General features: G+C 43.2%; 1 protein-coding gene across 6 annotated transcripts in view; it reads left to right on the plus strand.

Annotated features, from left to right (window-relative positions):
• The window catches only part of osbp2b (oxysterol binding protein 2b), a 279,746-nt gene that overhangs the window by 220,027 nt on the left and 32,883 nt on the right, over positions 1–26,836 (plus strand). For all 6 annotated transcript variants that reach the window (XM_052031996.1, XM_052031993.1, XM_052031992.1 and 3 more), the window contains 3 exons: positions 9,518–9,635; positions 11,234–11,300; positions 14,404–14,571. In XM_052031996.1, the coding sequence (XP_051887956.1) occupies positions 9,518–9,635; positions 11,234–11,300; positions 14,404–14,571 (353 nt within the window). The remainder of the gene's footprint in view (positions 1–9,517; positions 9,636–11,233; positions 11,301–14,403; positions 14,572–26,836) is intronic.

The raw sequence follows: 26,836 nt of genomic DNA on the forward strand, positions 1-26,836 counted from the left end.
TAGATTGTGTGATATTAGGGACTATTTTGTTTCGAGCACTTTGGAGCAGCTATGACACTATAAGAAGTTGTTGCTCCCTCTCCCCATCACCAGAGAGACACATCTCATACTTACTTCACAGCAGATCCTTAAACACTTTCAGCTTGTCCAAAACGGACTTCAACCCCAGCCTCCTGCATGGGAGTTCAGAGTAAGCCTCCTGTCTGTTCTCAGCCTGAGTGAATGAATTCTATTGAAGCCCTCAGCATACTGGCAATTAGTGCCGCATTATTCCATGCAATCAGCAGTCATAACTGTTAATGACTTGAATATCTTTGCTACAGATTGTTTGAGAGTTGATTGAGTTCAATTAAAAATAAACTCATGTTTTTTATTGATATCTGAATTCCCTGGTTGGATAACCGATGGCTATTTTGGAGTAGCAGTTGCCCACAGCTTAAAAAAGAAATGAACCACCACTTAGTTTACCATAAATGGGACAGGCTGTCACTAATGTGGTGATACTGCTGGAAGAAATGACCGCACACAACCATGATCAAATTGAATGGCAGAGCAGGTTCGAAGGTTGCAATGGCCAATTAGAATGTGGAACGTAGAACAGTTCAGCACAGTAACAGGCCCTTTGGCCCTCAATGTCTCTGCTGAACACGATGCCAAATTAAACTATATCTCTTCTGCCTGCACATGATCCATATCCCTCCATTCCCTGCATATTCATATGTCTATCTAAAAGCCTCTTAAGCACCTCTATCGTACCTGCTTCCACCACCACCCCTACCAGCCTGTTCCAGGCACCCGCCACTCTCTGTGCAAAAAAAACTTGCCCCGCACATCTCCTTTAAACTTTACACCTCTCACACTAAATGCATGTCCTCTAGTATTTGAATTCTTATTCCTATTATCTAGGAAAATATCACTGCAGAAGTGAGAACCTGCCCCGTGTTCATGGTTCTATGCATATGGTGTGTAATTCTCTGCAACTCAAAAATCAGGCAGATGTTCATGATTGGTCTGCATGGTTTTATTATCCATTGGGAAGAGATGGTAGCATCACTATTTGTCCCATCCTGCCTGCCTGGCACTGGGGAACACTGGCATCTGACATCTCCCTTCCCAAAACGGTGTGGAATTTGACAGTGGGCGGGTATTGCAGGTAGGAATGAAACATGGGTGACACTGGGAGTGAGTGAATCAGAATCAGGTTTATTATCACTGACTTATATGACATGAAATTTGTTGTTCTGCAGCAGCAGTACAGTGCAAGGACATAAAATTACTAGAAATTACTAAAATAAATAAAAAATGCAAAAAAAGGAATAACAAGGTAGTGTTCATGGGTTCATGGACTGTACGGAAATCTGATGGCAGGGGGGAAGAAGCTGTTTCTGAATCATTGAGTGCAAGCCTTGAGGCTCCTGTACCTCCTCCCTGATGGTAGTAACGAGAAGAAGGCATGTCCCAGATGGTAAGGGTCCTTAGTGAAGCTTAATGCATCCAACCAATGCAGAGCAGTAATTAACAAAGAATTGCCTGAAGTTGCCAAGTCTAACTGTGAAGTAAGAAGATGGATAAAGTGGGGTAAGTGTCTTGCTTTCTTGTTTGCAAACACGAGAAAAGCCCAACTGAGGCCAATGATCAGATCCTTTCACTGATACATGACAGATGAAAATGTCCTTGTGGATGTTAACTTAGAACACAAGTCCATGAAGTAGTGTAAAAGGGCCTCCCCTCCGAAGGAATTACTCTGCTCTAAATAACGTGTAAGGCATGTGCTTCTTCACCTTTCCTCCAGAGTTTGCCGGTATGGGTCTGGAATATGGAGTGAAATCAAAATATGCTGGCAACTCTCAGTGCAGAGCAGAACTTCTTCAAGGTTGGCATCCCCAGAAAAGAAGTAGCAGTGAATTCAACACTAATTGAAAATCAAAAAAAAACTGCGAATGTTGGAGATCTGAATAAAAACAGAAAATGTTGGAATTTTCCAGAATATGGAATAAATCCGTTTCATCCTAAATGAATGCAGAAGCTTTTGACGGTAAAAGGAAAATATCTTCCTTGTTACACAGGCAGCATTTGGCCACATTAAAATACCCAATTCAAAATTTCATCCAAAATTTGTAAACCAGATATAGTTCTCCATTGAATATTTACTGAACTTAGGAAATATGGTTAAGGTTGTAATAGGTAACTTTTATTAATTAGAGGTTTTTCCTGATTGGAATGTTAAGTGGTCCATTGTACATTTAAATTGTGGTCAGGAAATAATGTTCCCCGTGACACTATGTGGAGAATGGTAATTTTGACTTGAGTGTTGATGTAGAAGAGACATTAACTGAATATCTGTTAATTTTCATTTCCATCACATTCAATGATCCAAAATAAAAATTTACCCGACAGGTTGTCTTATTACATAATCTGTCCAGCAGCATTTTTTTTCAAGAACCTTTGCAATCAACTGAATGATGGGCTCCTCTGAGGCACACTGTACAATGTGAAGCATCTGTTTCTGGGTGAAGCTGTGGCTGTCTCCATTTGAATTGATTATTGCTAAGTAAATAGATTCTGGGTCAGCCAGAGGTCAATTTTACTTCAGAAGTAGAGAACTGCATATTGAAAATGTCCTTTCAATTTTATATCATGAGTCAGAATTTAGCTTGAAGCAGCTGGTTTTCAATTTTTAAACAAGATGCTGGTAAATATCTCACATTGATTCCTCCTTTTCTCCCTGGAGTTTCCAACACCATTTGTCCATCATAAAAACTTTCTTTTTCTGTCCCTGCATCACCCACCTCTGCCCCTAGTTGTCACCCGCAGATTGAGTTGCTCCGATGTTCTTCTGGCTGGTATCCCGTCTTCCACTCTCAGTAAACTTCAGCTCATTTAAAGACCTGTTGTATAGATCCCACGCTCATGGTTCAGTTTGCACGGCAGCCCATCCTGAGCAGCACATCATTCAGCCGATTGTGTATGTTCTGGAAATTAATGCTGTGAGATTCCTTACGTATTAATGGCTAAATTTTCACTTTGGATCAATAAAGATGATGGATATAAAAATTAGCAGGAATCTCAATGGATGGTTGTGTTAATGTTGACGTACAATGCCTCTTGACCACTTAATACTTCAGGTTTAAAGTTCTCATCAGTTCTGATGAAGTTCTCAGTCCTGATGCAGGGTCTTGACCTAAAACGTCGACAGTTCCTTTCCTCCACAGATGCTGCTCAACCCGTTGAGTTCCTCCACAGTTTGTTCTTGCTCCAGAGTCCAGCATCTACAGACTCTTGTGTCTCTGAAAGTTCTCATCAATGTGATTAATTTCCTCTATGGCCTCATCTACCCCTATCTCTTTGACTTTTTCCACCTCTAGAGTTTGTACCTTCTCCCCATGTCTGCCTGGGTTTCCTCCAGGTGCTCTGGTTTCCTCCCACATTCCAAAGACGTACGGGTTAGGAAGTTGTGGGCATGCTACGTTGGCGCCAGAAGCATGGTGACACTTGCGGGCTGCCCCCAGAACACTCTATGCAAAAGATGCATTTCACTGTGCGTTTCAATGTACATGTGCCTAATGAAGATTTCTTATCTTATTAACCTTGGCAACTTTAGGCAATTCTTTGTAAATTGAAAGAATTGGTTGGATACATTAATTCTTGGTTTCTCTCAGCTTCTTCCTGACCTGTTTCAATGTCACTCACAGTTTCCCTGTGTCACACCTGTTTCCTTCCTATCTTCAATACTTGCCCACTGTCAAACCATTTCCAAACCGTTTTGGGAGGGGAGATGCCAGTGATCCCTGTTACCAGGCAGGCAAGCAGGATGGGACAAACAGTGATGCTATCGTACCTTGGAGCATCCTGCTCTTTTCATCACAGTACTGCCACTATGTCTTCAACCACTAAGAGCCCACACTTTCAGATCAGAATCAGATTTATTATCACTGACATATGATGTGAAATTTGTTGTTTTGCTACAGCAGTACAGTGCAAAGACATAAAATTCATAAATTACAAAAATAAATAAATAGTGCAAAAATACAGGAATAATGAGGTAGTGTTCATGGGTTCATGGACCATTCAGAAATCTGATGGCGGAGAGGAAGAAGCTGTTCCTGAATTGTTGAGTGTGGGTCTTCAGGCTCCTGTACTTCCTCGCTGATGATAGTAATGAGAAGAGGGTGTGTCCTAGATGGTGAGGGTCCTTAATGATGGATGTCGCCTTCTTGAGGCGCCACCTCTGGAAGATGTCTTCGATGGTGGGGAGGGTTGTGTCTGTGATGGAGCTGGCTGAGTCTATAGCCCTCTGCATCCTCTTGCGATGCTGTGCATTGGAGGCTTCGAAGTAGGATGTGATGCAACCAGTCAGAATGCTCTCCACCGTACATCTATAGAAATTTGTAAGAGTCTTTGGTGACGTACCAAATCCTCTCAAACTCCTAATGAAGTAGAGCTACTGGCATGCCTTCTTCATGATTGCCTCAATGTGTTGGATCCAGGTTAGATCCTCTGAGATGTCGACACACTTTCCGCTGACCCCTCAATGAGGACTGGTGTGTGTTCTCCTGACTTCCCCTTCCTGAAGTCCACAGTCAGTTCCTTGGTCTTGCTGACGTTGAGTGTGAGGTTACTATTGTGACACCACTCAACCAGCCAATCTATCTCACTCCTGTAAGCCTCCTCATTGCCATCTGAGATTCTACCAACAACAGTGGTATCATTGGCAAATTCCCTCCTTGACCCCACCTCATTTTCATCTCACAGGAAAACCGGGAGTAACCTTTTGGTGTAGCAAATTGCAATGGTAACGAAAAAAAGTGTGACCAAAATGTGCATCAATGGAAAGTATGGAGTGATCTGAATAACCAAAGCATGATTTTGTCTGTGAATAAAGGTAATACCAGAAATTTTGAGAACCCTCAAAAGATTAGGCAGTATTGATGTGATAGCTTAATGGCCCCTGCTGGGAAGTCTACACATATGACTATTTCAGATGAGTTTGGCTGCAGTGTTCCTATCCACAACTGTAATAAAGTTGTCTGCCAGTCTAAAGACAATTGCCATTTGGGACAATGTTATGGAGGTTCCTAGGCTTTCAGGATCGAGGAAAAGAAGAAATCCAACATCAAAGTTGAGGTTATTGTTATATTATACATGTGTGCACAGGTGCAATGAAAAACTTGCAGCAGCATCACAGGCACATAGCAGCAGGTACACAACATTTGCAAGAAAAACACAAATTAACAACATAAATTGTACAAAAATTATACAAGAAAGAACACAATTAGAACAAAAGAAACTCCATTGTAGTGTAAAGTGGTCATAGTGTTGCTATACTGAGGTAGTGATTAGAGCTGTGCAGGTTGGTTCAAGAACCGAATGGCTGAAGGGAAGTAGCTGTTCTTGAACCCAGAGCAACACACACAAAATGCTAGAGGAACTCAGCAGGTCGGGCAGCTGACTATGAAACAGTCAACTGTTTATTTCCCTCCATAGGTGCTGCCTGACCTGCTGAGTTCCTCCAAACTCCGCAAAATCTCTTGTGACTCTGTTCTTGAACCCGGTGGTGTGGGACTTAAGGCTTCTGTACCTCCTGCCCGATGGTAGCTGTGAGAAGGTGGCGTGGCCCAGGTGGTGGAGATCTTTGATGATGGATGTTGCCTCCTTGAGGCAGCACCTCATGTAGATGGTGGGGAGCGATGTGCCAGTGCTGCACAGGGGTGTCCCCCCACTGTGGAAATCCCAGATATTCAGGACAATTTCCAGGAGGATCACAGCCCCAGGGCTCCACAGTTGACCTTTGACTTTTAGTGGTGCAGTTGTGCAGGTTTGTCACAGGGATCAGTTGTTTTGCTATTTATTCACTTTCTGGGATCTGGAAATCATCATCCTCAATTGCTCTTGAGAAAGTGGTGGTAAACCTCGAATCGCTGGAGTGCTTCTGGTGAAGGTTCTGGCACAGTGCTGTTAGGTAGAGAGCTCCAGGATTTAGACCCAGCAATGATGAAGGACCAGCAATATATTTCCAAGTCATTGAAGACAGACGTGCCAACTGATGCAATGAGATGATCTGATTATGACTTCTTTTCTTGGATACCATCCATCAATACCTAATAGAGATTACACTGTAGCACTGGGCAGGGTGTTGTGATTGCTGAACTGAGTCACTTGGAGGCTGTAGCTGAGAGATATAAAAGGTCTCAGGGTATTAATAAAAGGTTATTCAACATAGCAGATCTTCTGGAGAATCCATTTCTCGTTTTCCCACACTTAACACTACAGGGATGTTTAAACACAAAGACAATAATAAACGATTAGCTACAGTTTCGATGGCCATAATTACCTACGTAACTTTAACGTTTTGAGTGTAGACAGGTAACTTTTGCAGAAACTTTTGTAAATATTTACAATGGCAGCACATCCCAAGTGCAGTGCTCCTTTGAATATTTAAATACTGGTGGCTGGTCTGAGAGCTTCTGAGCACAAACTCCAGGCACACAAATTATTCCTCTTTTGTTACCATGTTGGGGGATGGGTCAGAAAAACTGAGAGTCTGCAGATATGCAAATAACCAGAATATTAAGTGGCAAAACAGATCTGTCCTAAACTGTGCATAAAGTGGCAGGGATATGCCTTTAACAAGGTGTTAATACAGAAGATGGCCACTTAGTGGCTTCCCTGACCTCATCATGAAGCTTTCAATGAGTGCCAATTAATATGAACATTTATCTGTTGTCTTCCCCTGTGAAGTTACAATGGGATAGAATTAAAATGTCTCACACCCGACATTGGTTTCAATGGCCTTAAAGTGTCAGTGGAAGTTGAATTGTGAACAGGTTTTATTTCTGAAGACTGGTTCTCATTTTACTGAATGTTTGCTATATCCATATAATTCCCTAACTCCAGAGTAATCTCCAACACAGGGTTGCCTGCAGATGCCCTGCACCTGCTCCACCCCAGTACAACCAGATGAGCACTGAACACCACAGGACGTAGCTGTGACTATGGTGATTAGGCAGATTGTGAGGAAAACAAAAATCTATTCTCGGCAGGTACTGATCATTGCTTGTTAATCCTCTGAGATTAAGGTCTGTGCATGCTGTGTTCATTCAAAGCACAGATCAAATGATTTCTGGGCCTTGAGGCAATCAGGGGGTGCGGGTATCGTGCTGGATCATGGCAGAGCAGGTTCCAAGGGCCAGATGGTCTACTTCTGCTCTTATTTCTTATATTCTTATAAAGGGCCTTCCTGTCAATGAGCTTCAGAACGTATCCGTTGCCTCAGTCAACCTAAACAGTTTTTATACACTGTTGTGACGTCACCTTGTGCGTGGTGGTTATGTACCATGTTCACTACTAAAATACCTCGGCTATCTCTTTAGAAAATGTGTTTTCTGGACAGAAGACTGGATTTTCTATAAGATGAAGTTTTGAAGAAGGGTAGAATAAAAACTGGAAAAGCTGGAAAGACTCAACAGACCAGGAAGTATCTGTGGAGAGAGAAACCAAATTGATATTTCAGGTTGATGACCTTTCATCAATTAAATGTAAAATAAATTTTAAAATGCAGAGGAAGGGGAAATGGGTGGAGAGAAAGGGAAAAATCAGAATCAGGTTTATTATCACTGACTTAGAGGATGTGAAATTTGTTTTTTGGTTTTGGTATTGGTTTATTATTGTCACTTGTGAAAATACAGTGTACAGTACAGTGAAAAACTTGTCTTGCATACCGATCGTACAGGTCAATTTTGTGGCAGCAGTACAGTGCAAAGACATAAAAGTACTAGAAATTACAAAAATAAATAGTGCAGAAACAAAAGGAATAATGAACGAGTCTTCATAGACCGTTCAGAAATCTGATGACGGAGGGGAAGAAGCTGTTTCTGAATCGCTGAGTGTGGGTCTTCAGGCTCCTGTACCTCCTCCCCGATGGTAGTAACAAGATGTCCTGGATGGTGAAGGTCTGTGATAGGTTGGAGGGCAAGAGGGTTTAAGTGAAAAAAGAGGTGAGAGACCTGTGTGAGAGAGGGTGTTGAAGGCATAACCGGATAACAAAGTGTAGGTGTGGAGGAAGATGGAAGAGGCAGGGGATGATTGAGGAGAGTGTTGCTCGGGATGCTGGACATGCTGGCTGATGTGCAGTGTGTTTCGGCTTTCTCTGTTTCTCTTCCACCTACCTCCCAACTATTACCTGACTCTGTCTCCCAGTCAGTCCGTAGTACAGCAGCAATGCAGGGCCATTTGCCAGATGCCTTTCCCGTTCCTACAGTTGAAAGTGCCCTGATTCATTTTGGGGGAGTGTTGGATGTGGGAATGCCTTGTTTCAGATGCACTGGCAAGTTGTGTTTGACAAATGTGAGGCAGTCTTTTGAAAGTGTTATGTGAAATGCACTCAACAAGTGTGTAGTCTTCTCCCACAAGAACAGTGTAATAATGACCAGTGAGATTAGAAATTATCTGTTGTATGTGATATACAAATGGACCTGTACATCATTCTAAACAATGAGCCACAACACAATCCAAATACTGGAAATTTGAGATTAATACGGAAAATGCTGGAAACTCTCAGCAGGTCGGGCAGTATCTGTGGAAAGCAGAACAATTACTGTTTGAGATCAAAGGGTCTTCTACCTGAAACATTAACTCTGTTTCTCTTTCCATGGATGTTGCCTGACCTGCTGGGTGTTTCCAATGTTTTCTGTTTTTGTTTAAGCAAGTGCTGTGTGTGTGTGTTCTATGACTTATTCAATCCTTTGCTACTCCTGTAATCTCTGACATTTTAAGTCATTTTAATCTTTTCATGAGATTTCACCCTGATGCATCACCCTTCACGTTTGTTCTGTCCTTTAACCTTGTGAAGCAATATGATGTATGTTCCATCCCCACTTGTGAACTAATGCGAAACACCGATAGTCCTGATCTGTTGCCGCTCTAACTGGTGTGCAAGCTCAGGGGAAAACAATTGCACGCAGCTTGGCATTAAGTTGTCATTTCCACTCACAAAGTCTGTGAGTGGGAGAGGTGGGGGAGACGTAGAGGTCACACGAGGGCTGCTTGCTCAAGGATGGGGTTTACGGCATCTGTAGAAAGGGAATTTGCCATCCACAGGGCCCTTTGTGCTGCTTCTCCTCCTGGCAGATTACAATGGGGAGAAGCTCTGTGGGAGTCTTCTGACACTTCACTAAAAGGATTGTCGGTAAAGCATCGGAGAATTAGCTGAAAGTAGTCACAATGCCCAGTTCTTAGGAGGTTCTGCTGGGATTCCAGGAGAATCCAAGGGGGATTTCAGTACCTTGTATTGAATGTTACAAGGGGAGCAAAATATATTCAGTAGCTGGGTTGTGCAGAAGTGGCTTTATTTTAATTCAAACCCGCTCAATGCTTGACCAGACGGGTGAAGCAGAGTGCAGGATGTTTTTAATTGTTTCATTCCAAACACCAACAACCATCACTTTAATCAGCAGGGAAAATGTAGTGCCTGCATCCTGCGTAACAAGGAATGCATTTTAATGTAAGTGCTTAAATGCAGCGAGAACGCGACCCGTGAAAGGGGAGACAAGTGATGAAGATGAGGAGACCGAATACTTTGACGCCATGGAAAGTGCACCAGAATTCATCACAGTAACCACGGATCCTACAGAACACAGGTCAGTGAACAGTCTGGCGCGGTGGTGTGACACTGCTTGTGTACCTGGGGTAGAGAGGGTTAATTGCAATCCAAACTGATGAAATGAAAGTGCCTTCTCCACAAGAAATGTTTTATTTTTTGTTTGTAACCCTGTTCTAAAGGGATGCTGAATAAAACTCTGTGTCTGCAGACCAACCAGTTGAAGCAACTAATTGTAGAATTAAGTGTTTGTTTTGTTTGTTTGACTCTTGCCTCTGTCATTGTGATTCAGTTGAAATAATAGTTTATCCCATACAGGAACTGTGCCTCAGTGATAGAACTCTCGCCTGTTCAATCTGACTGCTGAGATTGGAGAGCCCAGTGCTGTCTTGAGGGAGGGGGTGCTGCACTGCTGGAGGTGCTATATTTTTGAATGCTGGGGTGTGAATGGGAATTTTTGGAAAGGGATGCACATGCCCTTAATGCTATGGCTGGAGTGGGTGAAGGGATGGAACATGCACACCTACCCCCCATAACCCCAGATTGTATATTAGATTGTGGGCCGGGCTTCCCCCTCTGCTCTCCCCCAACCTCCTTGTTCAAATAAGGTTTGAGCCCCAGTTGACTGTCTCAGTAAATGTAAGTGCTCCCAACTTAGAACAAGCAGAGGGATCCTTTCTGGGCCCTATACAGTGCTGTTTATTTATACAGAGCTTTTTAATGAAGCAAAACTTTTCAAAATGCTTCCTGGGAGCATTATCAGAGCAAGTCTGACCCTGAGTCACACCAGGGCAGAGAGGTAATGAAGGCATGGATAATGTCTTTTGTAGCCGCTGGACTGAGAGGCAGAGACAGAAGCAGAGGCAAATAAGGTTACAGAGCTCAAAGTCATCGGCCCTGGCAATGGAGAAGATATCAGTGCAGAAATCTCAGCTCACAATGAAGCACGTTAGACAGATTGTAAATAGTCTAGCTTATGTTCATTTTACCAGTGGGCTTCTAAGGTTTGTCATCTTTTGGAGGTCTAGTTTCTACAACCCCTTATAAAAGGAAAAGAAAATTTATGTGATATATTTTGGCATCCCAACATACTTTAAACCAATCTATTGCAAACAACAGGATCCCATAAGCAGGGAGATACTGACCAAACTAATCTGTTTTCACAGACAAAAAATAGAAATGCTCAGCATGTTGAGCAGCATCTGTGGAGAGAAAGTGACAGTGAATTAACCTGGCAGTGCTTTTATATATTGCTCTTTGACCTAATCCTATGGGAACCTTTCCAACTACCTGAGACCACAGGCAGGGTCTCAGTTTAACATCTCATCCAAAAGACAGGATCAGTGTCTCACAGATGTCAGCTGGGATTAGTGGCTCAAATCCATGGAGCTGCACTCAAACCCAATGGGGCATTATCATCTTCCAGGGAAGGGAGCCAGCCACCCCCAGCCAATCTATTCTACACTGTCCCATGTTTGCAGTTGTCTCAGTGCCCTCAGAGCAACTCGAGATGGCCCGCAAACATCATTCTGCCAGTATTCCATTGCTGGCATCCCAGATCATTTTTGTTTAAGTAAAGGCCGTGTCGAAATGCTAGCGTATCTGGGTTGAGATCTCTCAACTTGTGTTTGTGTGCAGGCGTACGGGAAGTAACGTCAGTGCAACCAGCAGCGATCAGACGGAAACTTGGAACCCCGAGGACCAGGTGAGTAACAGAGGGACACTTGGGTTCATTTCACTTCCCGTCCGATTTTGCCCTCTGTCACAGTCGACTGATAAAAGGAGGTGATCCACACTCGGTCTTGAAGCATCAGATGACTTCAGGCTTGTCTTCAGTCAGTGTAGCTCCAACAGATGAAGTGTTCAGTGCTGTGAAATGCATGGCAGTTAAAGAGCTAACCCCACAGCTCCTTAACCAGCCGATGTTGGAAACAATCTGTAGTCTCTCCACTAGATGACGAGTGCGGTGAATGTGGCTAAGGAGCTGCAAGTTGATGGGGTGGGAGGTCTAAGTGTCGGCCTTTGGGGTTTTGAGTCACAGGTAGATGAAACCATCCTAACTGAATGTGGACTTCTGCACAACAAAACATGCCGCCAGTCTTTAGCAGATCCTCCAATCAATGCTCAATGTTGTAACCTCCCGTGGTGCTCCTTCATTTGACAGCCACACCTTGGCATGGCCATGACGGGAATGCACTGCCCGAGAGAGTGGTGGAAGCAGAACCGCTGACAGCATTTACAAAGTGTCTAGGCATAGAAGGCTATGGGTTGTCTATAATACAGATAGTCGCCTACTGGTCAGTCTGGACATGGTGCGCTGAATGGCCTGTTTCCATGCTGTTTATACACAGCCCAGGATGCCTTATGAACGTTTTCGCTCAGTGTTCCTTTTCCTCCTCTGTACAGTTTTCTCCATTTAGCAATACCAAATTGCAATGGTTGAAACCATCTACTTAACCCTACTGACTTGCAGCTCGTCAAATGCAATTCACCGCACACTTCGTCCGCTGGAGAGGAAGTGAAACAATTCTAAAATCCTCACATTGAGCAGGGCTGGGGTTAGGTAATTCCAGTTTGTTTCACACCCCACATGCTCGTCTCCTAGATACAGACACAGGAGCAGAATGTATTGTGATATCGGTTCCGCTGCAGAGCTGCTGAGTCCAGTTCCCCAGTTTCCAAAGGCAAGCGTTCATAATTTAGAGGTTTATCAGTACGGTGAGAACACTTTCAAGGTAATAGGTCAGATCTTGCTGCACCCAACCCACTCTGTGACCTTCCTCCACTCTAGCCCGTGGTCACACTTACCTGTCATGGCCACGTGGTTCCTAACAACCTCTCAGTGTTGCTGCTGCAGCCAACCCGTGAAGACAACGTTCGCTGCAAATGGCAAGTGGGCTACAGGTGGCAGAAACTGAGGTCCCACCTTAATAGCCTTCCACCACCACAGACTGTCACAGGCCTGACGCACTGTTCCTGAATGTCACAGCTAATTGTGACATTGAGAAGCAGTTACACAGTCAGAGTGAGGCAGCGTGGAGACAGGCCCTTCGGCCCACCTAGTCCATGCCAACCTTCAATCACCCATCCACACTAGTCCCATTTTATTCTCTCCACCTTCCCATCGGCTCCCCTCGATTCTACCACTCACCCAGACACACACTAGGTGCAATTTACAGCAGCCAATTAACCTACCGACCCACATGTCTTCGGGGATGCGGAAGGAAATTGGAGCGCCCGCACGTGTGGCAGTAATGCCGCGTGCCAGTTGTCAGTGCCAGCCCGAATAACGTCCGGGTCTTTCTGCACGCTGGCAGGGATTGGTCCTTTGTCTGAGCACTTGTAAATAGAAGTGAACATGAGTTGAAAAATATTTGAATATTTTTAAAACATAAAAGTTATTAAAATAAAAAATTCACTTAAAACCACAGTAAGCTTGTAATTTAACTAAAACATTAATATTAATTAAAATTTTAAGCAAATAAACCACAAACGTTGATTACCTGTCTTCCAAATAAAAAGGGGTTGCACCAGATCATCAGCTCTGTCGGGCGTAAAGTTGAGGTTCAGATATAGAGTGTGATTGCCCCTCAGCTCAGCACGTAACACAGCACCACTGGACTCAATGGTGGACCTCAGAGCAGAGGAAGAGGTCAGTCAAGTCTGCATCGGACCTCCTGTGTGCTCTGTGTCTCTGTGCTGCAGGGGTCAGAGCACAGATATGCAGCTAGCTGGTACTTCTGTAGCTGTCAGTACAGTCCAATCCAATGTTACACCCTCCTACTGCTATCTTTTATGTGTCTGTGTGCTAATGGGTTCAATCTGCTGGCAAGTTTGTACTATTGTCAGATGATCTGGTGTGGCTGCAGTTGTTGTCACTGCTCTTAAAACTGAAAAGGAGATAGAAACTTGGAGCTGCCACCAGGATACAGGAGGCTGCTGATCAGAAAGTCCCTGAAATGAATGAATGAGCAGCTTCCTGCAGCACCACCCTCATCATAACATGCCCATCAGTAACGTGATCCCTCTTCTGTAATATTGGGAGGACCACAGGCGGTAACTATAAGTGCGACAGTGGAATGGGTCTGTTACACTCAGGAGTATGTTACAGTCCTCAAATAATAGACCCATTCCTATTATGATACTCATTGCATCCCCTCCCCAGCTACGCAGTATTAATATTCATTGCCAACATAGAGCTCACTGCTACATCTCCCCAGTGTACGCCATCCAACAGTGTGACATAACTAAATTAATACGCTCATTATAACTGTCTCAGGGAGTGCCTGCTCTGTTGTGCCTTGTTCATGCAGCAGCTGCTCTTATGATACTGTTGTCAGCACAGTACTGACTCAGCGCTGCTATACTCATTGATGATTAACTACCTTCTAGACTACTTTTGATTGGCTGCTTGGTGTTTGAATTGTGACAGCTCAGCTCTATTAATAATCAAGACCTAAGCCCATCAGTTTTCAATCTATCCGGTTGACAACAACTCATGTCATGTAGTAACTTGAAAGATAATCATTAATTTCATCTGATGCTGAGCACACTAACTCACACTCTTTGGTGCCTTTTAATCCAAAGATAATTTCATGTTCTCTGAATCTCATACTTTTAATGTTACTTTATCTAGAACAGGAGCCGTATTCACAAAGTTGTTACCTGTTAAAAGCAATTTGATAGAAAAATTGTGCTTTTTAAATGTATTCATCTTTTTCTTGGAAATAGCAATGATTCTCATTTCTCAGTGTTGTCCAGTCTCTGAACTTTACCTCACGTTGTCCATTTTGCTATCCTTCCTGCAGGCGTTTGACTGTCCGCACCAGGCTTCTTTCAGTGCATCAGCAAGTAGATCGGTAAAGCCAAGCAGAAAGAGGCGAACCCAAATCCCAGAAAAGCCCAATTATAGCCTTAACCTTTGGAGCATCATGAAAAACTGCATTGGGAAAGAGCTGTCCAAAATCCCTATGCCTGTAAGTATTTCCACATCCCTTTGACTGTATGTAACTTCAAACATCCTGTCTGTGTATCTGCCTGTGAACATGGAGGGAGGCAGCACTATTTAACTGGCATGGACTTGAAGGTCCAAGGTACAGTTCCCAATCTTTGTTAAATGGAGTAGATTCAGGAAGTGTATTTTACCACTGCGAGGATGGAAAATGAGGACAGGTTGGACTCAGTCATGAAACAAACATATGGTACCAGAGCCGTAGTTGACATCTCAGACTTCTGAGTCTGTTTGGCCATTCAATAGGAACGTGGCTGATCTCACTGCATTACCGCCTACCTTCAGTAAACTTTCACCACCCATGCCCCATGCTTATAAAGAATCTGTCCACCTCTGTCTAAAAACCCAAATGGTTCAAAAGACTCACAACCTGCTGAGAGAAAATGTTTTGTCTCATCTCTGTTTTAATTAGATGAGTCTTTACTTTTAAACCATGGTCCCTAGTTCCTGATTCTCTTACAAGTAGAAACATTCACCTGCATCTACCCTGTTTCAGTCAAGTTGTCTCTCACACTTCTAAACTTCAGTGAACACTAGCCTAGCCCATCCAATATTTATTCATAGGACAACCCGCCCAATCCAGGTATTAGTATGGCAAATCTTCTCTGAGCTGCTTTCAATCATTTATATTCTTCCTTAACTAAGGAGACCAATACTGTGCACTATACCCCAGCTATTGTCTCATCATTGGCCTGTATAACTGAAGCATTAGCTCCCCAGATTTGAGTTCCGATCTCCACACAGTGTATTTGCAATATTACTTTGTCTCATGTGTGAGGAATGGGTACTGAGGCAAAGTAGATGAGGACAACCTTCGCCCATGTAATTCCAACACAGTGTGATTCTTCACCAATAGGAGAGAAAATTGGGAAGAAAAATCATTTTGCTTTTCTTGCTGAAAACCGTTTGGCACTTTCCTGATTGCCTCCATTTTCCCAACGACCCCACATTGATTATGACTTATCAACACCCATATGTGATGTGTCTCCTCATCATTAAGATTAGTGGGATGGGTAAGAACAATTTGCAAGCAAACCTGCTAATAAACCATCCTGTGGTCCATCTCTGGCTAAGAGTCAAATCTTGTGAAGCACCTGGAACCTTTTACTACCTTAGAGCCATGGTAGAAAGTCTTGTTGTTGTTGTCCACTGCTTCCCACAATTTATTTTTAAGGAATCTCGATGAACTTATTAAAGGGCGAAATGTAGCTGATGAGAAGCTGCCTGAGGAAATGGCATATCCAGAAGAGAGGGATACAATATGATGGACCAAAAATCTTACGGCCCCAGGCCATATGTGGCATTAATATCACTTGCCAGGTATCAGTGCCAGACTGAATGATGTCCAGGTCCTGCAGCATGTGGGCGAGGACTGAGGAATTGTGAACAAAACTGAACACCGTGCAGTCATCAGGGAACATCCCTACTTCACACCTCCTTTCGGATGCAAGGCCATTGACGAAGCAACTGTAGATAGTTGGGGCTGGGACACTGCCTTAAGGAACTCCTGCAGCCATGGGATGATTGACCTACAATGGTCTCCTTTTGAGCCAATGTTGTCAAAGTTCGGGCCAGTGTAGTCTCCAGATGATGTCAAGGCCATATCTTTTGATGTAACGAATGCACACTGCCATTTATTGATAACATGTAGAGTGAATTGGGTTAACTAATGGTGAAGACTTAGGAGGTGGCTGCTAATCATCTACTCCGCATTTCTGGTTGAAAGAGATGGTTGGAAATATTTTAAAGTTTAACCTTCGTAATGGGGTACGTTCTAAAAAATAATAATCAGGTCTAGAATTAGCAGTTGCTTGGAGATGTTTGGATTGATTAGATTCATCTGGAGCATGGATCCAGGATCTGCAGCTGTTTTGATTTTCATTTTGTGTTCATACTTTTGGAAGGATGTGAAGGCTTTAGAGAAGGTGCAGAAGAGATTTAGCATAATGATTCCAGGGATGAGGGACTTTAGTTATGTGAATAGACTGGAGAGGCTGGGGTTCTCCTTGGAACAGAGGAGGTTGCCAGGGGATCTGACAGCGGTATTAAAAACCAATAAAGGTTTAGACAGAGTTGATAGGGAGAAGTTGTTCCCATTGTCTACAGGGTTGAGAAGTACAACATACAACGAAGGTGATTGGCAAAAGATCTATGAGAAAACCTTTTCGCAGTGAGTTGTTGGCGACTGGATTGCCCAGCCAGGGGTAGTGATGGGGCAGATTCTATTGTAGCATTCAGAGTCAGCTGTTAAGTATCTGAAAGGAATACATTTGGAGGGCAATCGAAAGAGGGCTGGTGAATGGGATTACCTGGATTATTTTTACATAAAGCCAGTATATATTTGATGGGCTGAACCATCTCCTTCTGTGCTATAACCATTCTGTAATTCTGTGGTTCTCTTTTCCGCGTCTGTTCTACTGTCATTGCGGATGGGGATACTCATGGATCCTACTCCGCCCATTAACAGTTTAAAGCGCTACCACAAGCAAATGTGTAAGACTGCATGCCTTCAAACTGAGTTGGTGGTTGTGAGATCACTTGGCTTTGACTACATCATGTTACTTTGGATGTTTAACAGGCAGGTCATCTTGTGTTGTAGTACAATCCTCCCCAGGTCTGCACACCCACTTTTGCTCCTCGCATGTCTATCTTCACTCTTGATTGAATCAAAGTTGGTCTGCTGATTGGGTAGGAATGGTTGAATGAGGTAGAGATTGTGGTGGCATATAATGCCCCTACTGTAGATGCCCCACAGAACTTCACAATGTTCACTTCTGATTTTATCCCATTGAACACATCGATACTGCCACACAACATGATGGAGGATATCCTCATTGTGAAGACGGGACTTTGGCTCCACAAAGACTTTATAGTGACCCACTCCATATCCTACTTCATGACCTTTTTGCCACTGGGAAAGGTTTTCCTCCATCTACTCTGACTATAACTTCCATGATTTTAAATACCACTATTAGATCCCCATCAACATGCTCTGTTCCCCAGAAGAACAACCCTGGCTTCTTCAGTCTAAAGTCCCTCATCCCAGGAATCCTTGTGGTAAATCCCTTCTGCATCTTCTCTAATACCTGCATGTCTTTCCAAAAGAACTGGACATAAAATAATCAAAAAAGCTGCAGATGCTGAGCACAGTACCACGGTTGTGGCTGGACCAGCGTTTTATAAAGACTCTTCATCTCCTGCACGCCATGGCCCTGTTTATAAAGTCTAGGATCCCATGTGCCTTTTTTAAACACTTCTTCAAATTGCCCTGTATTGTCATGGACAGATGCATTTGCAAGGGTAGAGGACAAGATGGGGGACAATTTATTTTTAACCCTGATGGTCATTCTGGCCTCAATAATTGATCATCTTCTAGTGCATGTTAAAGCCCCCTTTAAGGGTGCTAATATAATGGCAGCACTCACTGGACTCTTCTGTGACTGTATTGTAGTTAGGAGGATATAGATTCCTTCATTACATTCTGCACACATCCAAGGAAGGGCAGACTGCGACTTGCACGTTTAATGTTCCTCTGAGGAAGCAGGCTGTTGTGATTTCTCTCTTGCCCCTTCATTTAGTACTCAACTGGAGCCCGGCTTGCTCCAAGCTAACAGTATTGACAAGGTAACCTTGAAAATGTAATTGGTGGAGTCTAATCAAGCAAGGTTCACTGAGTGCGGTCCCCAGCTTCCCAAGGCAGAACTCTGCAGATTATGAGTTTGTAAATGACAAGGCAATGACCAATTGAGTCATAAGTCACATAACATGTAGACTAGAGTGCTAAATGCTCTTGGGAATGTCTTTTCCTTCTCATCATTCTAGTATTAAGTGAATGTTGGCTTACCTCTTGTTACCTTCAGCAGATAACTGGTGGTACAGTGGTGTGGCAGGTAGAGCTGCTGCCTCAGAACTCCAGCAACACAGGTTCGATCCTGACCACAAGTGCTGTCTGTGTGGAACTTTGTGTGTTCTCACTGTGATCGCATGGATTTTCTCCCACATCCCAAAGGTGTGTGGGTTAGTAGGTTAATTGTCCACTGTAACTTGCCCTAGTGTCTAGGTGGAATCTGGGGGGAGTTGATGAGAAAGTGGGGAAAATAAAATGCGATTGGTGTAAATAGGTGCTAGTTGGTCGATGCAGTGCTGAAGGACCTGCTTCTGTGCTGTATGACTCAATGATAATACATTGGACCGTGGTTCAAGAGAAGGGCGATTTTGTTACGTAAGTTGGTGGGAGGCATCTAAACATTTCTCTCCATCATATCCATGAGTGGGAGTTCAGGTCTTTTTATTTTGCTATGAATTCTTAACCCTGTTTTACAGTCCCTCTGTGTTGTTGTGGCTCCCTGTCCCTGTAACCACCTGCAGCCCAGAGATTTCAACACTTTCCAGTTCTCTAGTTTCCCTGATTTTAATTGTGCTACTATCAGGGGCCATCTTCAGCTATCTGGGCCCCAAGTTAAGGAATTCCCTTTCTTAATCTTGCTCCCTTCTTAAAAACTAGCTGTCTGACCAGGTCATTGGTTTCCCATCCTAAAATCTCCTTGTATGCTTTGGTGTTAAATTTTCTTTAATAATGCTGCTCTGAAAATGCACAAGTGTAAATGAAGCAGAAGTGCTCACACAAGTAGCTCAGATGCTGTTTATTTGCCATTCAGTACCAGGAGCAAATGTTTACCTTGTACGCTTGATGTACCAAGGGATCTTTGATGTACAGAGGGATCTTGGGGTGCAAGTCCATAGTTCCCTGAAACTTGCAACACAAGTAGATAGGTGTATGGGATGCTTGCCTTCATTGGTCAGGGCATTGAGTATAAAAGTCAGGAAGTCATGTTGCAGCTGTATAAAACTTTGGTCAGGCCACATTTGGAGTATTGTGTGCAGTTCTGGTCACCCCATTACAGGAAGGATGTGGAGGCTTAGGAGAGGGTGCAGAAGAGGTTCACCAGGATGTTGCCTAGATTAGAGAGTATGAGGAGAGGTTGGACAAACTTGGATTGTTTACTCTGGATCGTCAGAGACTTAGAGATGACCCGATAGAAGTATATAATATTATGAGAGGCAGAGATGGGGTAAATAGAGTCTTTTTCCCAGAATGGAAATATCAAATACTAGAGGGCATGGTTTTATGGTGATAGGGGGAAAGTTTATAGGTGATTTATGAGGTGTTTTCTATGCAGAATGATAGGTGCCTGTAACACACTGCCAGGGGAAGTGATGGAAGCAGGTATGTCCTCTGTCTCTGTATATCATTTAGCTCGTATTGTCTCTCCTCATTCTTTCTGCCAAAATGTATCACTTCCTACTTCCCTGTATAAAATGTCATCTGCCACTTTACATTCCCAGGTGGGCATTAATCCACCTCACCTTTCTTGTTTTGCCCTCACTGCAATAATCCAGAGATTCCTGTGTCGTAACGTCCTCCTGAGCTCCTGAAAGGTTGGCTGGAAGAACTAAACCCCTCCCCATGGTGTAGGATCGGTCAGGTACCACACTTCTGGCTCAGCCCCTTTCACTTCCCGAATACTCTTGCCCTTTCCTTGCAGAGGGAAGCCACACACCATGTGTGACTTATGCCAGTCGATGCCTGACTGTGGGACTCCCCACAGGCAAATGTATTTCCACCCTTCATTGTTTCCCCTGCTGTAGTCCATCCCTTGCATTAGAGTTTGGCACTGTAGGGGATCTCTCCATCTCTCTCTCTCAATGTCTCACTCTCTCTTTCTGTGTCACAATCTCTGTATCTCTTTCTTTCTGTCTCTCTCTCTCTCTCTCTGCTTCTCTCTCTCCCTCTCTCTCTTTCTGTCTCCCTGTCTCTCTCTCTATGTCTCCCTCTCCCTCCCCTCTCTCTCTCCCTCCCCTCTCTCTCTACATCTCCCTCTCTCTCTACATCTCCCTCTCTCTCTACATCTTCCTCTCTCTCTACATCTCCCCTCTCTCTCTATGTCTCTACTCTTTCTACATCTCCCCTTCTCTCTCTGTACGTCTCCCTCTCTCTCTCTACATCTCCCTCTCTCTACGTCTCCCCCCTCTACATCTCTCTCTCTCTCCATCTCTCTCTCTCTCTCTCTCTCTCTCCATCTCTCTCTCTCTCTCCCTCTCTCTACATCTCCCTCTCTGTCAAATTTGCAAGACTCTTAATCTGCTGGTATTATGATATGTAAAGCACATATTGAGTACTTAATGAAGCCTTCCTTTAATAGCATAAAATTTGCAGTGACAGTGATCATAAAAGTCCACAGAAGCTTATTTGTGGGACTGTATGTGTTACTGCACTTCCAGTGGAGGCGCAGGTGAAAAAATATTGGAAACTGAGGCGAAGTGGGGCAGTTATTTATAGTGAGTGCAAAGAGCTGGAATAATTAATGTCTCAACAATGAGGATACTGCCAATTTGGAAGAGAAAGCTTCTGCTGTGACAGGTTTGCCTTTCAAGATGTAGATCCACTTAAAGCTGCACTGACCCAGAAGGTGCTTGGGGACAGGCACACTCTTTAACCTGTTATAGAATGGCAGGGCTAGATTTGTGTCCTTCATTCCTACTTTGCCCTATTTTGCTCACTGATTATGACTGCAGTGGACATTTGTGTACGGTGGAGTGTTGTGGTGGGTGTGTTTAGGAAAGGTGGTGTGGGTGGGTGCAGGTTATGTGTTTGGGAGCAGTTGGTTTTCTTGATTGTTGCTCTTAATTGGACCTACACAGGGCCAAGTCTGATATGATTCCAAGGTCTTTCTCGGCATCATTGGTATTGGTATTGGTTTATTATTGTCACTTGTACCGAGGTACAGTGAAAAGCTTGTCTTACACACCGATCATACAGGTCAATTCATTACACAGTGCAATTACATTGAGTTAGTACAGAGTGCATTGAGGTAATACAGGTAAAAACAATAACAGTACAGAGTAAAGTGTCACAGCTACAGAGAAAGTGCAGTGCAATAAGGTGCAAGGTCACCACAAGGTAGATCGTGAGGTCATAGTCCATCTCATTGTATAAGGGAACTGTTCAATAGTCTTATCACTGCGGGGTAGAAGCTATCCTTAAGTCTGGTGGTACGTGCCTTCAGGCTCCTGTATCTTCTACCCGATGGAAGAGGAGAAAAGAGAGAATGTCCCAGGTGGGTGGTGTCTTTGATTATGCTGGCTGCTTCACCAAGACAGCGAGAGGTAAAGACAGAGTCCAAGGAGGGGAGGCTGGTGTCCGTGATACGCTGGGCTGTGTCCACAACTCTCTGCAGTTTCTTGTGGTCCTGGGCAGAGCAGTTGCCGTACCAAGCCGTGGTACATCCAGATAGGATGCTTTCTACGGTGCATCAGTAAAAGTTGGTGAGAGTCAAAGGGGACAAACCAAATTTCTTTAGCCTCCTGAGGAAGTAGAGGTGCTGGTGAGCTTTCTTGGCCATGGCATCTACGTGATTTGACCAGGACAGGCTGTTGGTGATGTTCACTCCCATGAACTTGAAGCTCTCAACCCTCTCCACCTCAGCACCATTGATATAGACAGGTGCATCCTTGGCTGTTTCAACACTAACTATCAATATTGCTTATTTTACATTCTGTTGCAGTACTCTGCACTTTCTTGTTCCATCTCCCACTGTTCTGTGTGTTGTATATCTGTCCCAACTCTTTAAATAATCTCTTCCATTACGTTTCTGTTCCTGGTTTGGTATCACTTGTCAGTTTGAGCTCCTTGCACTGGGTGTAAATCGCCTTTGCATCAGAACAGCAACAACCCCAGCACTGAGCCCAGAACCACGTCACACAGTACGTCCACTCCTCCTGCAACTCTGACAATAAGTATTTGCTTCCTTAAACCTCAGTCTATATCTTATTGATTTCCTGGGCTCTGAATTTAATTTATTGTCTTTCATTGAAACTTTGACCTTCCTCAAGTCATTCTGGTCATTTCATGAAAGAAATCAAGGGATTTAATTTCCCTTCTATATTAGTGTAAACTACTGATTCCTAAATTATTGTGGTGTTGATAATAAAGTTAATACTTGATAATCAATACTTTCATTTTACCATTGTATGGAATCAACAGATTTTTCACGGGTCAGTTTGTACTTTGCAGCCCATCTATTTCTGGTGCAGTGTAAACTTTGGAGACACAAAATTGCAGGTGCTGGAACCTGGAGCAACAAACAATCTGCTGGAGGAAGTCAGCGGGTTGAGCAGCGTCTGTGGGAGGAAAGAAATTGCGACGTTTCAGGTCGAAACCCTGCAGCAGTCCCAAAACGTCAACAATTCCTTTCGTCCCACAGACGCTGCCCGACCCGCTGAGTTCCTCCAGCAGATTGTTTGTTGCTGTTTAAACTTTGCACAACTGCTTTCTGCACTCTTTAGCCCTTCCCACTTTGCCTCTGTATTCACACATCATTTCCTAGTCAGATGATTATCAAGCCTTCCCTTAAACATTTCAATACACTCTGCTACACCCTGTGCCAGCAGGTTGCCCAGTTTATTTTGTTTGATCTGATGACAGAATGCCTTGTATGACCCTTTGTTCTGGATTGAGACACAAATGAAGACACTTCCTGCACACCCCACTTATTCAACCCCAGAATAAGTTTACGGGCTTCCATCAGGTCTGTTCCAAACTCTTTTCCAGAAAAAGCATCCCAAGTAGGATCCTTTCAATTCAGGCAACAAGCAGGAAGAAAAAACCCTGCACTTTCTCCGGGGATTTAATAACCTTTCTGCAGAACAGAGAGCAAAACTGAACACAATGCTCACAGGATGATTTCACTGGGACTTTGTATATCTAAAATAAACTCACATCATTGAACCAACGCACACAAAATGCTGGAGGAACTCATCAGGTCAGGCAGCATCTATGGAGGGAAATGAACTGTCGGCGTTTCGGGCCAAGACCCTTCGTCAGGACTCTGACTCCTCCATCATCTTGTGTGCATTGCTACAGATTTACAACATCTGCAGTCTCTCTTTTGTCTACATTATCGAACCCCTTTTGCATCCTATTATCAGAGAAAGTCAAGGAGACCGAATGTATGTGTTAAAAATAATGAGGGCTTTTAATGGAGCAGGTGAGGGGCTACCTGGATTAGTAACCAGACATCACAGTTTAAAAGTAATTGGCAGAGGAGCAGGCAAGGAATTGAGACAAAGTATCTTCACAGAAGATTATTAAAATCTGAAAGGGGTTTCAGATTTCATGGGGTTAATCGAACGGCAAATGATAATGCAGGTAGGAGGACTAATTCACAGGGCTATGGGGAGGAAGATGTGTACTAATTGGATAGCTCTCTCTAAGAACTAAGACAAGTATAATGGGCTGGATGGTCTCCTATGCTGAAAGATTCTATGACCATAATATTGTACCATGCATAGAAAGGTCTACTAATGGTGTGCACAGGACCTGCACCAGTTACATCAGGGACAGTGGGGAAGTGTTTTTTATGTGTTTGACAGACAGGACATTCTATGCACGAGTGGTGCAATTCCAAGGCCTTCAGCACAGTTACATACGATCACTGTGCATTCTTTCAGGAGTCACCTGCAAAGCACAAACTCACCCGTGTGATGTTGCACTGTGGCTGGACGTCTTAAAGAGGCATTTTACAACTGGAAGTGTTGCTGACAGGATGAATTCAGGTCACCCGATGGTTAGAGTGGGGAGGTGGACAAGGGAACTTGGACATCTAAGCAGTGGGGATGAAAGCCTGGGTGAAGATAGGAAAGCCTGAGCAACCTTCCCTTCCCCTGCCCTAACCCACTCCACTAAAGAGAAAATGCTGGTCTATCAGTGGACAACCTAACACTGTTTCAGATAGGGTATGTCCTTTTTAAGGAACATCAGTTGGCTTTCTTCCTTTCACTAAATCCTTCCTTGCTGATTGAGGAGCACATTATTAATTAGTTGTGTATTACCAGGGACATCAGCTGTGGCTGGCATAATGATTGGCAGCACAACATGTAGGGCTGCAGCACACTCACTGAAGCAGAGAATTCAAATTGGCCTTGTGTGCTAGGAATTGTAAACTTGTTTGATTTTATACCTCAGTCATACCCTGAATAACCAAATGCAACATGCATTTGAATTTCTTGTCCTATGATTCTGTGATTCTTCTAGAAGAGAACCCCAATACATCATTTCATTCTGCATGGACTTATCAATTTGGGTAGGTTCTTTTTAACTGTATTCCCAGATCCCTTTGCTGTTTGATCCCATTTAGTTCCCTACTTCCAAGAAATAAATGTATTCCTAATCCCTCCTTCCAAACTAAATCAATTCACACTCAACTAAGTTGAATTTATTTGCTGATTTGTCTGCCAAGTCACCAAGTCTGTTTGTTTTTCTATACTTCACACAATCTATGAGCCCCCAGTCAAAATACCTTCCTCCAATCTGTGAGTTCAGGACTATTTTGAATATTGTCCACAGCAGGAGTACAAGGGCATATTCCTCCAGGATACCACTTCCCACATTTTGCCAGCAGGAATAACAAACCGCCATGCCTACCTTCTGTTTTGTAGTTATCTTTCAACCATTCTGGACAGATCCTGACACCACATGCCCTGACCTTTGTCATGAGCCCCTTGTAGAACACCTTTTCAACAGCCTGCTGTGACTCCATATTTGCCACTGCATTGCTCCTGGCTTTTCTTCCTGTTTTCCTTCTCATGATTCAGCTCATCTGATTAAACATGACCTTTTAAAAACTAATAAGGTAGACAAAATTATGAGGATCATAGACAGGGTAGACAGTAGTAAACCTTTCCCCATAGCAGAGCTGTCCATAACCAGAAGGTATAGGTTTAAGGTAAAGAGTGAGAGATTTAAAGGAGATATAAGAAGGAACTTTTTTCATCCAGAGGATGTTTGGAATTTGGAACGCCCTGCCTGAGAGGATGGTGAAGGCAGAGGTTCTCACAAATTTAAGAAGTATCCAGACAAGCACCTGTATTGCCAAGGCACAGAAGGCCAGGGACCAAGTGCTGGTAAATGGGATTAGTATAGATGGGTACTTAATGGTCGGCATGGACAGGATGGGCTGAAGGGCCTGTTTCTGTGCTGTAGGACTCTATGATAATGTTGTTTTTCACTAAGCTCTTAATTTTTAGGTATTTTGTTAAAAGACCTTTTAACAAAGTTTCCAGTATCTTCCATCACTACACGAAGTTGATTTAGAGTTCAATGAGTTAGTTCAAGTCTCCCTTTTTCGGAAGGGGTGTATCCCCTGTTTGACAGAACCCCTGTATTGTTTCTTTCCTATTGAATCTTTATATCTGCACTCTACTAATTGTGCACTCTCGTATCAAGTATCCCGGATTGTTTCTTCTGAATATTCATGGTTGAAATTCATCTGGAGTTGTTGTATTTTTAATCTTAAGTCTGGGTACTTTAGTTACCATCAACATTATTTCTATCTTTACCGTAGCCTCTCCAATGAAAAGTAAGGTAAAAGATCTTACTTTTATTTCAAGTTTATCTTCAGGTTTTTCTTGTTCTAACCCCACTGGAACTTTAATATCTAAAAATCTATCAATCTTTGTAAAATACAGTAATATTTTCTATCAGCATATAAGGACAGAAAATATAAGCATTATTTATGTGCTTATAGAAAATACTACTGCGTTTGAAAAAGATTGATAGATTTTTAGATATTAAGGGAATCTCTCCTTTGTTATTTATGCATTTAGCTTATGTCTCTTTAGACTCATTATTACCATTATTTCTTTCTTAGCAAGTTTGTTCTGAATGGAATCCACCTTATTGATCCACCTTCCCTTACATATTGCCCATTGCTGTTTTCTCCTCTTTGTAGGTATTTATCTCCAGTTTATCTTGTAGAGCTCCATTCTCATTCCCTCTTAGCTGATATTTTGCCTGATCCATTGGTCTTTTTACCAGGGCGATCACCATCATTGTTATCTTAAACATTTCTTGGTGATTGCTATTCCCTGAATAATATTTTAGGCTTGTTTCTCTTTCTGCCTAAAATAGAAATAAAACTAATGGGTTTGTGGTAACCTATGTAGAATTTCAGTCTGCCTTGAGGATGGCAAATGAAAAGTGAGCTAAAAAATATGTTTAAAATTAGCTCTTTAAAACTTGGCTTGCCAGGTTGACACATGCTCACTTATAATGTGCTAACCTTTATGCATTAATTGGATGTGTGGTTTATAACCGTTTGCAGAGTGCTGAGTCAGTCTTATAATCATAGGGTAGGTGCAATAGGAGCGCGTAAAAACCAAATCTGTTTCCC

The sequence above is a fragment of the Pristis pectinata genome, chromosome 17 (genome assembly GCF_009764475.1).
Source record: "Pristis pectinata isolate sPriPec2 chromosome 17, sPriPec2.1.pri, whole genome shotgun sequence".
Classification (NCBI taxonomy): Eukaryota; Metazoa; Chordata; class Chondrichthyes; order Rhinopristiformes; family Pristidae; genus Pristis; species Pristis pectinata.